The following is a 14,587-nucleotide window of genomic DNA, read 5'->3' as shown; positions in this document are numbered from 1 at the left end:
CCTCTAGCGTAAACCCCCCAAATCGACCCTCCTAGCACAAATCATCTTCTCCTATCCCCTCCCAACACAAATCCCCCTGAATTGACACTCCTAGCACACACATCCAAATTTCCCCTCATAGAACAATTCTTACCCCCCAAATTCCTCCTCCCAACACAACCCCCCCCCCCCAATCTCCTTACGATAACACCCTATCTCACATGATACCACAGTGCCTACAGCAGTCGCCCCCTCCTGCCCACCTCTTTTCCCAGCCCTGTCTGGGGTTATCATAGGGGAAATCTGATGTGGATTGTCAGCTCTGTTGCCAAGCAAAATCCAGGCCCAGATCTGTACATATTTTAATTGATTATTATTAGCTATGTATTTCCAGGACTAAAAAACGACTGACATTGATAGAATCAAGAAAATGAGGAATAAAATACCTGTCACCGATTATTATTACCATGAAGGTGAACTGACTCTGTAATAAAAAAATCATAATAGCAAAAGTTGTATAAATTATTATTTAAATCAGCAACATTTCCAGGGACAAACCTCTAAATCCCGGACTGTCCCTGGAACCCAGGCACAGCTGGCAGTTATGATTGTGTCAGTTAATGAATGATATTTGTTACATTTATTCATTTTACCACCACCACCTTGGCAGTGGAAGGTTTTACAATGTGTGTAAATCTGACAAGCCAAGAAGGGAGTGATTGGGGGGCTTGCAGCTGTTTGATCACTTCTACACATTCCCGTAAGTGCTGGTTTCCCTCCAGCATGTGGGCCTGCCATGTTTCCTGGGCTTGGTGAACCCAGAACTGGCAAGGCTGGCCTGCAGGGTAGAGAGGAAGAAGATCAGCGAACATCCATTTGCTGATCTCACCATCCTGCTAAGGACCCAGAAGTGATATGCAAAACATCACTTCTGGGTCCTGGTGTTACTTCCCCCAACCAGTATGGCCATTTAATTTGCTAATGGAATGCAATCTGCATTCTAATACATCTCCCAGGAGTCACTACTTCCTCTAAACATGGGATAAACAATGAACCAATCCCACCTCCCATCCCTGTGACGTCACCAGACTGTGGGCGGAGTTCTCACATCCCCTGACTTCCCCCACATATCTTTATACAACCTTCCAATACACATAACCCAGCATGGAGGGGCTCAGTGAAGGTGGTGGTGAAGGTGTGGAGGTGTCGGATCGGGTCACACAGATCATAAAAGGAGATCCGCCCGGCCTCATAATCCAGATATATCCTGACTCTGTTACTGGAGAGATTGGAAGATAAATGACATCTACTGTCATGTATCCCCTCATACTGATCACCATCCCACTCCAAACCCCAGGACTTGTTATTCCTTCCAATCTCTGACTCTTCTCCTCTCCTGTCTATACTGGGGTAACACATCCCGACCGTCCATTCACTTGACCCCCCGACATCCACATCCCAGTAATGTCTCCCTGAGGAAAAACTCTGACTGCTCATCACCTGAGGACAATCCTGAAACTTCTCTGGTGTTTCTGGGTGGTTGTGGTCTATATCTGACCAGGATACAGTTTTCCTGTCATCTGATATCTGTAGATAATTATTAGCTGTGTTTCCATCCAGTAATATGTCTGCAGCTCCCTGTATATAGAAGTATACATTTACCCCTTTTATTATATCAGATAAACCTGTGTGTAAGACCCCCGCCACATCCAGACCCCCTCCATCATGGAGGAGCTTCTCATGTCTCTCTCTGTCCTCATTATCTCCATCCTCAGTGTCACTCAAGTCACCTGTGTCTGATTCCTGTAAGACAGTCAGTGGATCCGTCATGTTACACAGCTCCTCAATGTGATGCATCTTCTTGGACAGCTTCTCCTTTTTTATTTCCAGATCCCGGATGAAATTCAACATAGCGGTGGAAACCCGCTCTGCCTGTCCAGGGATTTCATTCAGGACTCTCTTCTCCAGGTCTTCCAGACGTCTCCTGAGATCTCTAAACAGGGCAATGACTCTTTCGGTGTCACCAGCTGCTTCTTCTTCTACTTTCCTCCTGTGTTCCTGTAAACTCTGGACTCTTTCCTCCGTCTCCTCTCTCTTTGTCAGAAGTTTCTGCAAAACATTCCTCAGTGTCTTCTTCTTCTTCTCAGAAGCCTCATCCAACATCTCCACCTGGTGTCCCCGATGTTGTCCAGCCAAACTGCAGGACACACAGATACAGGTATCATCCTCAGTGCAGTAATACTCCAGGATCTTCTTCTTATGGACGGAGCATTTCCTGCTCTCCATGGACAGGGTGGGGTCAGTTAAGATGTGTTCTGGGGACTTTTTGTGGACTCTCAGGTGTTTATCACACAGAGAAACCTCACAGTGTAGACAAGATCTAACAGCGGGTACAGGAGAGTCCACACAGTGAGTACAGAAGACCCCGGACTCCTGCTCAGCTCTCAGATCAGCAGATGCCATCACTGGCGGCAGGAGAGAAATGAAAGTCACTGGAAGTAGAATTGCAGTTGAATGATTACAGCTCCTCTGCACAGTACGAGGCTGAGCTGATCTCTCAGTTTACCTATTCAGAAACCTTGTGATGTCGGGTTAAGACAAGCCTCATGACTGTGTACATTTACACTCATTAAATTTCATTTAACCACCTGAGGACCAGCATGTTACACCTCCTTCCTATCCAGGACATTTTTCAGTGATACATTGACTGACAATTAAATATTCATGGAACACCGTACCCAAAACAACTTTATATCATTTTCTGAGACGGCACTGGTGTTTAATCACCACTGACTTTTTTTTTTTTATTATTTATTTTTCAATACATAATGGAAAAAAGACTAAATATTTTGAAAATGACCATCTTCCTTAGTTTATGGTATAAAACATTGCAAATGTAAGACTACCCCCAGAAGAGCTGCTGAATTGTTTTGTGATTTCTCTGTACACCTGTTGATACTCCTTGATCACCCAGCATTTACAGACACAATTTGAGGTATTTAAAATAATTTATTAGGCCAAAAATAGCCTAAAGGAAGAGAGAATTAGCAAGTGTACTTCTACAAACAATGAGACAATAAAGTTACTCTTAGAGATATTGTTAAACACCTGCAGTACTCTGACTATTAGTAATTAACAGAACTGAAATGCTTATACCTAGCAACCGTATATAAAGACAGTCCTATCTTGCTGTAACAGTTCCAGTTATATCCCACTGCCCAGTGATTGATGAAAAAAAAAAGAAAATCATTGTCCAGTTGAGGCCCCGAAGAAAGCACGGCAACAGATTAACTTGTGCAATGTTAGTCACTTATCAAGCCAAGGACGCCCTCTTTTGGGTCTCCGTACATGTGTCCTGGATCAGTTGAAGTCCTCAAATAGGGATAGGAATTGCTGTGATGTCTGTCAATTGTAACGCTGAGCGCTCCGATCCCTGCTCCTGGACCGGAGCGCTCGCGGCGGTCGTCCCAGATCCACTCACCTGTGCCCGCTCCGGCTCTCTCCTCCGCTCCCCGCTCACGTGGTGCCCGGTGTGCGCGTCCCTGCACCTTAGGGCGCGCGCGCGCCGGCTGTTTGAAATTTAAAGGGCCAGTGCACCAGTAATTGGTGCCTGGTCCAAACCTCCCTTCCTGTTTCCTGTTTCCTGTTTCATATATAAGTGACCTGCCCCTTCCTGTCCTTGCCGGATCTTTGTTGCCTTAGTGCCCTAGTGAAAGCGTTATTTGTGTATCCCTTGCCGAACCCTTTGCTAACGATTACCGCCTCTGAACCTGTGCTGCCTGTCCTGACCTTTGCTACGTCTGACTACGCCTCCACCTGTCCCTTTTGTACTACGCCTATCTCAGCAGTCAGTGAGGTTGAGCCGCTACCGCAGGACACGACCTGGTAGTTACCGCCGCAGCAAGACTATCCCGCCTTGCGGCGGGCTCTGGTGAAAACCAGTAACTACTTAGAACCGATCCTCCGGTACGGTCCACGCCATTCCCTCACTGACACAGCGGATCCACTCCCTGCACCGCTCCTGCTACCAGTCCGGAACCTGACATCAATCTTGCTGAGATAGTCCCTCCTTTCCTTCCTCACAAGCAGTAGGAATGCCATCCAGTACAGTCTGATTCCACCAGGTATCAAAATCCCACCTCACATCCTCTAAGGGATCCTTTCAGATTTTTCTGATTTCTGAGGCAAGGTGGTCAGCTATGGTAGTGGTCAACTACCACAGGGTTCTGTTCAGCCAGTAGCAGAAGCCCATAATTTCCCCACACACCTGCTTGCTTCAAGCTAGTCCTCTCCTCCTTCCTCACCAGCCTACAGACTCACTTCTCCTTGTTCTGTTGCATCAGGCCATAATCATTCTCCAAGGTCAAATCAGACACAGCAAAGATGGCTTACCCCTGCACTCCAGACAGTTCCGGAATGAGGATTGCAAAGCAACCTCCTTAAAAATGGCTGCTAAACTTCTGCAATAATGAATATTCAGTTTAGCCCTGTCCCCACTGCAGAAGAATAATATAGCAGCAACAAAGAAACAAGTTCCGCAGAGATTACCAGCTACAGTCCAGGTTATATACTCCCCCCACCAAAGAATCTTTGGTCCTCCAAATATTTTAAAGGCAACAAGGAAATAAATGCAAATTAAGGAGCAATTCACTTAGAAATTGAACTGATTTTATGACATTTCCTAACAAACACAACAGGTAATGGAGACCACCAAGGGGTGTCAAGCGTGAAGCATGGGGGTCTCACCTCTAGTGCTTTTATGGGTAGCACTGAAGCATCAGAGGACTGATGCACAGTTAGGTTCAACTCTTCTGAGCTGCTGTCCCATGACTCATACTGACTTACACTCATTTTTTGTGGGGGTCATACCATTCTTTTGACCCGCTGTTTCCTGGATTCAGTAGAATCCTCTTGTTCAGGCACTGACAACTCTAAGATGAAGGTTTCCTTTCCCACTCATGGGACACTGGAGAAGATACTGAAAAATATGCTGAAGATGGTTCTGTTACCTCTTAAAGGAATTCTTCAGAGGCTCCTTTTTCTGAGTCCCTCAGTTCCTCTTCTTGAATCTGTGACATTAACTCTGGGGCTTCATGCCTAATTACACTGGAACTACTCCCTGCAGCAGAAATGGATAGAGTGGCATTCATAGGCTCAGAAAGCCACAACCAATCCACATAAGTTATCATTACTGTAATGTTCTCCTTGTTCTGCTTCAGTAGGTGGCAGTGGTTGAGACCTAGGGACTTGAACTCACCTGGAAGAAGATGTTCTTGGTGATGACATCTCAGTTCTTGCAGGTACCCTGATTGCTTCACTCAGGTCCTTCCATTAGGGCAGATTTGGTATATTAGAAGTGTCGAGATATGAGAACATATTGATGACTCTTAAAGACTTTTATATTACATATTCATATATCCATACTCAGTATAGCAGTCTAGAGTCCCCTCTTAATATACTTTCAAATAATAGTTTAGAGCTCAGTCTGAGTCTGTTTTTGTTATGTTGTCTTTATTATGAAAATGTGTCAACTATAACATGAAATGTTCTGCCAAAGATATGATAAGATTCCCGGAAAGAGATGTTTATGAATACAAGCCCCTTATTACCGTAAAATGTAAAAAGCCCCCAATCAATCATTTTTAATTGTCAGACTAACTTTTCACTCGACGTCATTATAATGTCAAGGTGACCGTATGTGTAATTAGACTGTATTATGAAATATTGTGTAATATTGTGAAACTTTGTGTAATCTGTAACTTGGGCTTGTGCCCATTTATGACTATAAAAGCTGTAACCAAAGTATAATCTGGGTCACATTTCTGTTGGAAGATGTGGACCCGCTGTATGGCGTATATTCTGAGTAAACATATGGAGACGAATGCAAACCTGATTGGCGTAGATTATTTCATGGCTCAAACTTTTTTTTTTTTTATATATAGAATTATAGATAATGAGAATTAACATTTTGCTCATAAGTCCCTGTATGAAAGGGAGCTCTGCTGCAAAATTTTGAAAATTGGCTACTTGCCAAGAGAGGGTTCAACAATAAATATCTTCGTTCCCGTTATAGTTATGGAATTAATTTTTGCACAGAAAGGGTTACCGCAATTAGTGTGACCATTGGACCCTGTTGGCACCGAGCCAAAAGTTTCAAATCAGATTAACTTTTCATCTGATTATAGTTTTTGAGTGGTATTTTAGGGGTGTCCTCTATTGAAGGAGGGGAACCTCTGGTCAGGTTTTTGTAAAAATGACACGAAAAAAAAAAATGTTTTAGTTTTATAGTTGTATCTTATTTTAGCATACAAGTGGTATCTGATGTGCCATCTCTACTGATGGCCATACCATTCGATGCTACTCACTTTTATAGTGAGGTAATGCGTTTTTTTAGCGTCCTAGTGGATGAGGAGACAAAGCCATCTTCGTTTCTTGTTTTTCAGTCCGGGTAACTGACCTGGTGTAGAAATGCCCTTAAAAATAGGTGATGGAGGTTAGTATACAGCAAGGATAGGGAAAGTGTATGTCCCTTAGAAACCCCAAGAAATTAGGGCAATTGTAGAAGATCTCCCAAACATTGCCAAGAGTCTTAAAAGAAATGGTACAAAAGGTTGATGTGAATGGAGAAAACTCAGCAAGCTACATATATTGATATGTGGATTTTGATTGATTGTGTAGTACCTGAGGAACAAAATATGTGTATGTATGGAACACATTTGCAGTAAATAAATAAGTACGCATGAATAAGGGATATTGAGGATACAGGCAGATGGCCAAAATACGTATGAAACAAAGATTGATACAATAAAATTCCAAAGAAATGAGTAACAAGTATGTTTGATAAGGGACAGGATATGCAAATGTTATTGGATGTTGTTTAGAAGGAAGGTGAGAATATGTTTAACTATTGGAATAGATTCAAAGATGCGATATAGAAGCACAGTGATTGGGTGACTGAAAGTGAAGATGGCATGAAACAACCTAAAGTGATAAATATGTTTGTAAGTGGATTGTTGTCTGAGATTAGAAAAGAAAATGGAGCTCCGCATAGCGGGCTGGAGAATTAAACCTGTCCCTGAGTTGGTTGACATAGCACAGATAGCTTGTGAAGTGTTATAAAAAAAAAGAAAGGAAAAAAATAGAGACAAAGGAAAAAAATAAAATAATGAATATGCAAGTCCCTGAGGTAAAGGAAAAGGTACATAAACCCAGGGGAGTGTCAGTTTCTACAGTACAGGTGACGGAAACCCCTTATCCCCCGTCAGGCCAAAAGGGAGAACTGGAGATCCAAAGAGGGGCAGTGTAGGAAACCCTACAGGAATTGTTGAAAGGACAAACAAAAAGCAATTATAAATTCACTTTGGAAGAGTTAACCCCTTCAGTTATGGAAGCATTTAAACAAATCAAGCAATCTTTTCTAACAGTGCCCAGTCTTGGTTTGTCAGACTATAGCAAAGATTTCTATTTATTTTGCACAGAAATAAATGGACAAATGCGAATAGGGTGTTAACATAACACTTCTGTGCCAGACATCGCCCAGTGGGGTACTACAGTTACCCATTGGACAGCGTTGCCAAAGGACTACCTGGATATCTAAAATCAGTAGCGGTGGCTGCCCTACTGGTTGAAAAAAACTGTAGACATTGTATTGGGCAACACTTGATATTTGATGTGCCCCCATGATTTGGAGGCTATGTTAAATAGTGCCTATACTAAACACGTCTCAGTACAGAGGATAACACATTATCATTTGATTTTGTTAACAGCCTCCAATCTCAAAATTCAGCGCTTTTAGACTCTGAATCCGGCTACCTTTCTACCGGAAGCTGACAGTGAGGAAATTGATGATTCTGAATACCTAATACATGATTGTGCTACCTTTATTGATGAAGTAACAAAACCCACATCTGATCTTCAGGATGAATCCATTGCAGGTCTGCCTGTATGTGCAGACTTGTTGGTAGATGGCTCATCCCTCAGACGACCTGATGGGTTAACATTAGCTGCCTGTGCGGTAGTAAACGGTGAGAGCCGACTACTACATACTGAAATTCTGATAAATTCTAAGTCAGCGCAGGCTGCGGAACTTACAGCTCTCTGTGTTGCATTGGAGCTAGCAGAATGATATATGGTAAATATCTACAGTGATTCTTCTTATGCTGTGGGTATATTGCACAGCTTTGCACAATTATGGCAGGAAAGGGGTTACCTGATAGCAACAGGAACACCGTTTCAACATAAAGAGTTACAGTGGGTACGGAAAGTATTCAGACCCCCTTAAATTTTTCACTCTTTGTTATATTGCAGCCATTTGCTAAAATCATTTAAGGTCATTCTTCTTCCTCATGAATGTACACATAGCACCCCATACTGACAGAAAAACACAGAATTGTTGACATTGTTGCAGATTTATTAAAAAAGAAAAACTGAAATATCACATGGTCCTAAGTATTCAGACCCTTTGCTCAGTATTTAGTAGAAGCCCCCTTTTGATCTAATACAGCCAGGAGTCTTTTTGGGAAAGATGCAACAAGTCTTTCACACCTGGATTTGGGGATCCTCTGCCATTCCTCCTTGCAGATCCTCTCCAGTTCTGTCAGGTTGGATGGTAAATGTTGGTGGACAGCCATTTTTAGGTCTCTCCAGAGATGCTCAATTGGGTTTAAGTCAGGGCTCTGGCTGGGCCATTCAAGAACAGTCACGGAGTTGTTGTGAAGCCACTCCTTCGTTATTTTAGCTGTGTGCTTAGGGTCATTGTCTTGTTGGAAGGTAAACCTTCGGCCCAGTCTGAGGTCCAGAGCACTCTGGAGAAGGTTTTTGTCCAGGATATCCCTGTACTTGGCCGCATTCATCTTTCCCTCGATTGCAACCAGTCGTCCTGTCCCTGCAGCTGAAAAACACCCACACAGCATGATGCTGCCACCACCATGCTTCACTGTTGGGACTGTATTGGACAGGTGATGAGCAGTGCCTGGTTTTCTCCACACATACCGCTTAGAATTAAGGCCAAAAAGTTCTATTTTGGTCTCATCAGACCAGAGAATCTTATTTCTCACCATCTTGGAGTCCTTCAGGTGTTTTTTAGCAAACTCCATGCGGGCTTTCATGTGTCTTACACTGAGGAGAGGCTTCCGTCGGGCCACTCTGCCATAAAGCCCCGACTGGTGGAGGGCTGCAGTGATGGTTGACTTTCTACAACTTTCTCCCATCTCCTGACTGCATCTCTGGAGCTCAGCCACAGTGATCTTTGGGTTCTTCTTTACCTCTCTCACCAAGGCTCTTCTCCCCCGATAGCTCAGTTTGGCCGGACGGCCAGCTCTAGGAAGGGTTCTGGTCGTCCCAAACGTCTTCCATTTGAGGATTATGGAGGCCACTGTGCTCTTAGGAACCTTAAGTGCAGCAGAAATCTTTTTGTAACCTTGGCCAGATCTGTGCCTTGCCACAATTCTGTCTCTGAGCTCTTCAGGCAGTTCCTTTGACCTCATGATTCTCATTTGCTCTGACATGCATTGTGATCTGGAAGGTCTTATATAGACAGGTATGTGGTTTTCCTAATCAAGTCCAATCAGTATAATCAAACACAGCTGGACTCAAATGAAGGTGTAGAACCATCTCAAGGATGATCAGAAGAAATGGAAAGCACCTGAGTTAAATATATGAGTGTCACAGCAAAGGGTCTGAATACTTAGGACCATGTGATATTTCAGTTTTTCTTTTTTAATAAATCTGCAACAATGTCAACAATTCTGTGTTTTTCTGTCAGTATGGGGTGCTATGTGTACATTCATGAGGAATAAGAATGAACTTAAATGATTTTAGCAAATGGCTGCAATATAACAAAGAGTGAAAAATTTAAGGGGGTCTGAATACTTTCCGTACCCACTGTAATTGTTAAACTGTTGTTTGCAGTCCAATCGCCTCTTAAAGTAACAGTAATCAAATGTAAAGCACATATCGGGTTTAATGACAGTGTATCGGTTGGAAATGTTTTGGCTGATAAATATGCCTATCAGCCGTCTGCAGTCCCTACATTTTTGGTCACAAATCTTCAAGTGGACCATGGGGTTGTCAAGGCCCTACAGGAGAATTCACCCCGCCGATCCACTTGGTCTGTCAAAGGAGCTGTTTGCGGACCAGATGGCCTGTGGAGGTTGAATGATAAACTGGTTGCTCCACCGACTCTTTTTCCTTCATTGTTTGCCTTGAGCCATGGGCCTTGCCATGTCTCAACAGGAGGGGTGTGTCAGGTTGTGAACAAACAGTGGTGGGCACCAGGGTTTTACACATACAGTTGTGTTCAAAATTATTCAACCCCAATGCTGTAAAGGGTTTTAGGGAATTTAGTGTACATTTGTAATTGTATTCAGAATTAAATCCTACAAGGACTTCTTAAAGAACCATATGCAACTAAAATGACATCAATTGGTTTTGTAATACAGTAGTAAATGTTTCTTTTGTGAATTCTTCATTGACACAATTATTCAACCCCTTAAAGACTACCACTCTGAAGAACAGAGGTTCATTGAAGTGTTTTCAATCAGGTATTGAAAACACCTGTGGATGTCAGGGAGCAGCAATAAAGCCTAATAAGCACCAATTAGGCAGCTTTAAAATGACTGTGATACTCAGCTCCTTCTAGACATTTACTGGTGTGGTTACAAACATGGTGAAGTCAAGAGAATGGTCCAGGAAGACAAGAGAAGAGGTGATTACTCTTCACAGGAAGGGCAATGGCTATAAGAAGATTGCAAAGATGTTAAACATACCAAGAGACACCATAGGAAGCATCATTCGCAAATTCAAGGCAAAGGGCACTGTTGAAACGCTACCTGGTCGTGGCAGAAAGAAGATGCTGACTTTGACTGCTGTGCGCTACCTGAAGCGTAGAGTGGAGAAAAGTCCCCGTATGACTGCTGAGGAACTGAGAAAAGATTTGTCAGATGTGGGTACTGAAGTTTCTGCTCAGACAATACGGCGCACACTGCGTAATGAAGGCCTCCATGCCAGAACTCCCAGGCACACCCACTTGCTGTCTCCAAAGAATAAGAAGAGTCGACTGCAGTATGCCAAAAGTCATGTGGACAAACCACAGAAGTTTTGGGATAGTGTTCTGTGGACTGATGAAACAAAATTAGAACTGTTTGGGCCCATGGATCAACGCTATGTTTGGAGGAGGAAGAACAAGGCCTATGAAGAAAAGAACACCTTGCCTACTGTGAAGCATGGCGGGGGGTCAATCATGCTTTGGGGCTGTTTTGCTTCTGCAGGTACAGGGAAGCTTCAGCATGTGCAAGGTACCATGAATTCTCTTCAGTACCAGGAGTTATTGGATGACAATGTGATGCAGTCCGTCACAAACCTGAGGCTTGGGAGACGTTGGACCTTTCAACAGGACAATGATCCCAAGCATACCTCCAAGTCCACTAGAGCATGGTTGCAGATTAAAGGCTGGAACATTTTGGAGTGGCCATCACAGTCACCAGACTTAAATCCGATTGAGAACCTCTGGTGGGACTTAAAGAAAGCAGTTGCAGTGCACAAGCCTAAGAATGTGACTGAACTGGAGGCTTTTGCCCAAGACGAATGGGCGAAGATACCCGTAGATCGCTGCTAGACACTTGTGTCAAGCTATGCTTCACGTTTAAAAGCTGTTATAACTGTAAAAGGATGTTGTACTGAGTACTAAGATTGAATGTCACTTGGGGGTTGAATAAAACTGATAATGATGTGAGCACAGAAAAGACATTTGTGGTTATTTCATTATAAATGTTATGTTATATTTGTCTGACCTACACGTGCCTCTTTGATTTAATTGTAAGCAGGATGACTGAATGATCAAAATCAATGTCAAACTGGCCAAAACAATCAATTTCAGTGGGGGTTGAAAATTTTTGAACACAACTGTATGCTGCTAAACAAGTTAATGAATGTACTGTATGTCAAATGCATAACATAGGTAAACCAGTGCCTACCCCTATGAAACACATTCCGCATACTGAGAAGCCGTTTCAAAATTGTGTAGATTGACTTCTCAGATATGCCCACTTGTGGCCGATTTAAGTATCTTTTAGTTTGCGAAGAATGATGCCAGAACAGTAGTTAAGTGTCTTACTAGAGAATTGATTCCCAGGTTTGGTATGGGAGCTGTGATCTCTTCAGACAGAGGTACACACTTTGATAACAAACTAATAGCAGAGGTAGTCCATATCTTAGGTCTGAAACAACAGTTTCACACCACATATAGACCACAGGTTAGTGGGATGGTGGAACGCAGTAATCAAACCCTAAAAAAGTATCTGGCCAAGATGACTACTAATGGAAAGAGCACATGGGTAGAAGCATTGCCTATAGCCCTAGCAACTATCAGGACTACCCCAAAGGAGAAGATGTATTGTTTGCACCAGAATCATTAACTTTGTTAAATGGTCAAGACACCATGATAGACTATGTGCGCAAATTGGCAAACGTGTTTTCTGATACCTTTTCCAGAGCCCAAGCAGGACAACCAGTGGACACAAGCGAAAAGACTCATGGACTAAATTCTGAAGAGTGGGTGTACATCAAGAATCACACCCCCAAGACTACTCTGTCCCCTAAGTGGAAGGCACCGTTCCAGATTATTCTTGTGTCTCCCACAGCTGTAAAGCTAAAGGACTACAAGTATTGGGTGTATGGTTCCCATTGTAAGAAAGCAGCAGCTTTGAACAAACATACAGGCCAGTGTACTGCTGGCAAGGACTTTTCTGTACCTTTACCTTCTAGGTCATCTCCACCGCTGACTCGGGCTCGAGCCAGAAGACTACGAATACAGAAGAATGTCTCTTACAGTACCTAGAGCTGATCTGCATCTCTGAGGAATTATCCTAAGTGGAGGAGCTTTGGTGTGGATCACAGTCATGATGTATGAATGGACTCACATGATAAAAAAAGGTGAGACGCATGATTCCTTTTTCCTCAATGCTACTGTAATGACTAAAAAGTTACACATTGCCCCAGAGTCTGGAGTTGAGCAAAGGCTGAAGAGAGACTTACATGCTAAACTGGGAAAACCCTTCTATAACTCCTTTATGGCTATGCAGTTGTAAGCTGCCAAGAAGTTGGAAATCACTAAATGCTGGATATGCACACACTCACCTATCTCGCATAAGACTTTGCCCTTACTAGGTATACCCAGTACCCTAGCTGAGATAGAAGACGGTGCTCATTTTGGTGATATCAGTGCTAATATGGTTGACAAGGCCATTTCACTACTACTATTTACCAATGCCCCAATGAGAATACCAGCAGTATGTATTAACTTTACCCGCATTTATCCGCCAGAACTACTTGAGAAAGGTTTCAAGAATACTGATCGAGTGATTGGAGACTCTCAGTGCATGGATAATGCGGATGTCAGGTATTGGTTTGATGGTAAAGATGTAATGTGGAGCACAGATCGATATCAGGAATTGCATGATTTCACACACCGCCAACATTCACGCCAGAACAATTTGAAGTTATTAATGTGTTTGCAGGGATATTACTACAGAAAGGCATGTGCTGCTCCCCCAGGTTACTATTTTGTGTGTGGAAAGAAAGCTTACACTTGGATTCCATTAAATTCCATGGGAGTTTGCTACTTTGGGAGGGTTGTGCCTGCTACATGGTACATGAGTGACATGAGCCCTTACTGAACAGGACATTCCAGTACAGGCTATTCCCGGACAAGTGGAAGTTGATACTAGCAGAAATGAGGAAACTAAAGATGACAATGAAGAAGAGACTAATCTTGAATTACCAACACCGATCCCAACTCAAAATATAGGCCCAGAGAAAGAAATGATGATGATACTGATATTGAGTCCCATGATAGAGAGATAAGACCAATATTTTCTATACCTTGGGTGAATAGATGTTGTATTAAAAAAGCTTTCAGTTTTATCATAGATTTAGCTGATTTAATGGTTTATCATAACTGCTCTGTATGACAGAAATTTCATATTAATGGCCACTGAATTAAAAATGATTAAAAAGGAGGTTTTGCAACACCGGCTGGTGTTGGATTACCTTACTGCTAGTCAAGGAGGAATGTGTACCGTAGTGGGAACCTCATGCTGCAATTACATAGGAAATGATACAAAAGCCGAAGATGCCATCATTTCACACGTAGAAAGGGCGCAGCAATTAAAGCTTTATTTTCGTAAGGAACATACCGAAACCGCTTGGATTGAAGGTAGCTGGGAAAGTTGACTCTCTTGGCTAAATCCTGTCAAATGGTTTACTGGTATTGGAGGGTGGTTCACAGGTATATTGCATGGTATCCTATATATTGTTGGAATTATAGTGTTGATACTCCTCATAATCAAATGTGTACCAATGCTATGCAAATGCTGCTTGAAAATGACTTCAAATACTTGTGATGATTGTACTAATACTGGTTCTTTTGAGCTCTCGAGGTCTGGCATAAAGACGGCCCATGAGATGGTTACCTGCATACCCGAAAACCAACTTAAAGACACAGAAGAAGTTTAAAAGTATAAAAGAAAAGACACAGATGAATTCTAAACTCAGGAGGGACTGTCGAGATATGAGAACATATTGAGGACTCTTAAAGACTTTTATATTACAT

General features: G+C 42.7%; 1 protein-coding gene across 1 annotated transcript; it reads right to left on the bottom strand.

Annotated features, from left to right (window-relative positions):
- Positions 1 to 828: 828 nt before the first annotated feature.
- On the bottom strand, positions 829 to 2,547 carry LOC309554218 (E3 ubiquitin-protein ligase TRIM39-like). The gene has a single exon (XM_082255851.1). It carries the CDS (start codon positions 2,440 to 2,442, stop codon positions 1,084 to 1,086), a length of 1,359 nt encoding a protein of 452 aa, XP_082111977.1. The 5' UTR covers positions 2,443 to 2,547; the 3' UTR covers positions 829 to 1,083.
- Between the last annotated feature and the right edge of the window lie 12,040 nt (positions 2,548 to 14,587).

Source organism: Pelophylax lessonae (assembly GCF_965119305.1).
Source record: "Pelophylax lessonae genome assembly, chromosome: 4".
Taxonomy (NCBI): Eukaryota; Metazoa; Chordata; class Amphibia; order Anura; family Ranidae; genus Pelophylax; species Pelophylax lessonae.
Note: the sequence above shows the minus strand (reverse complement) of the source record. Positions and strands in the feature narration are given on the sequence as shown.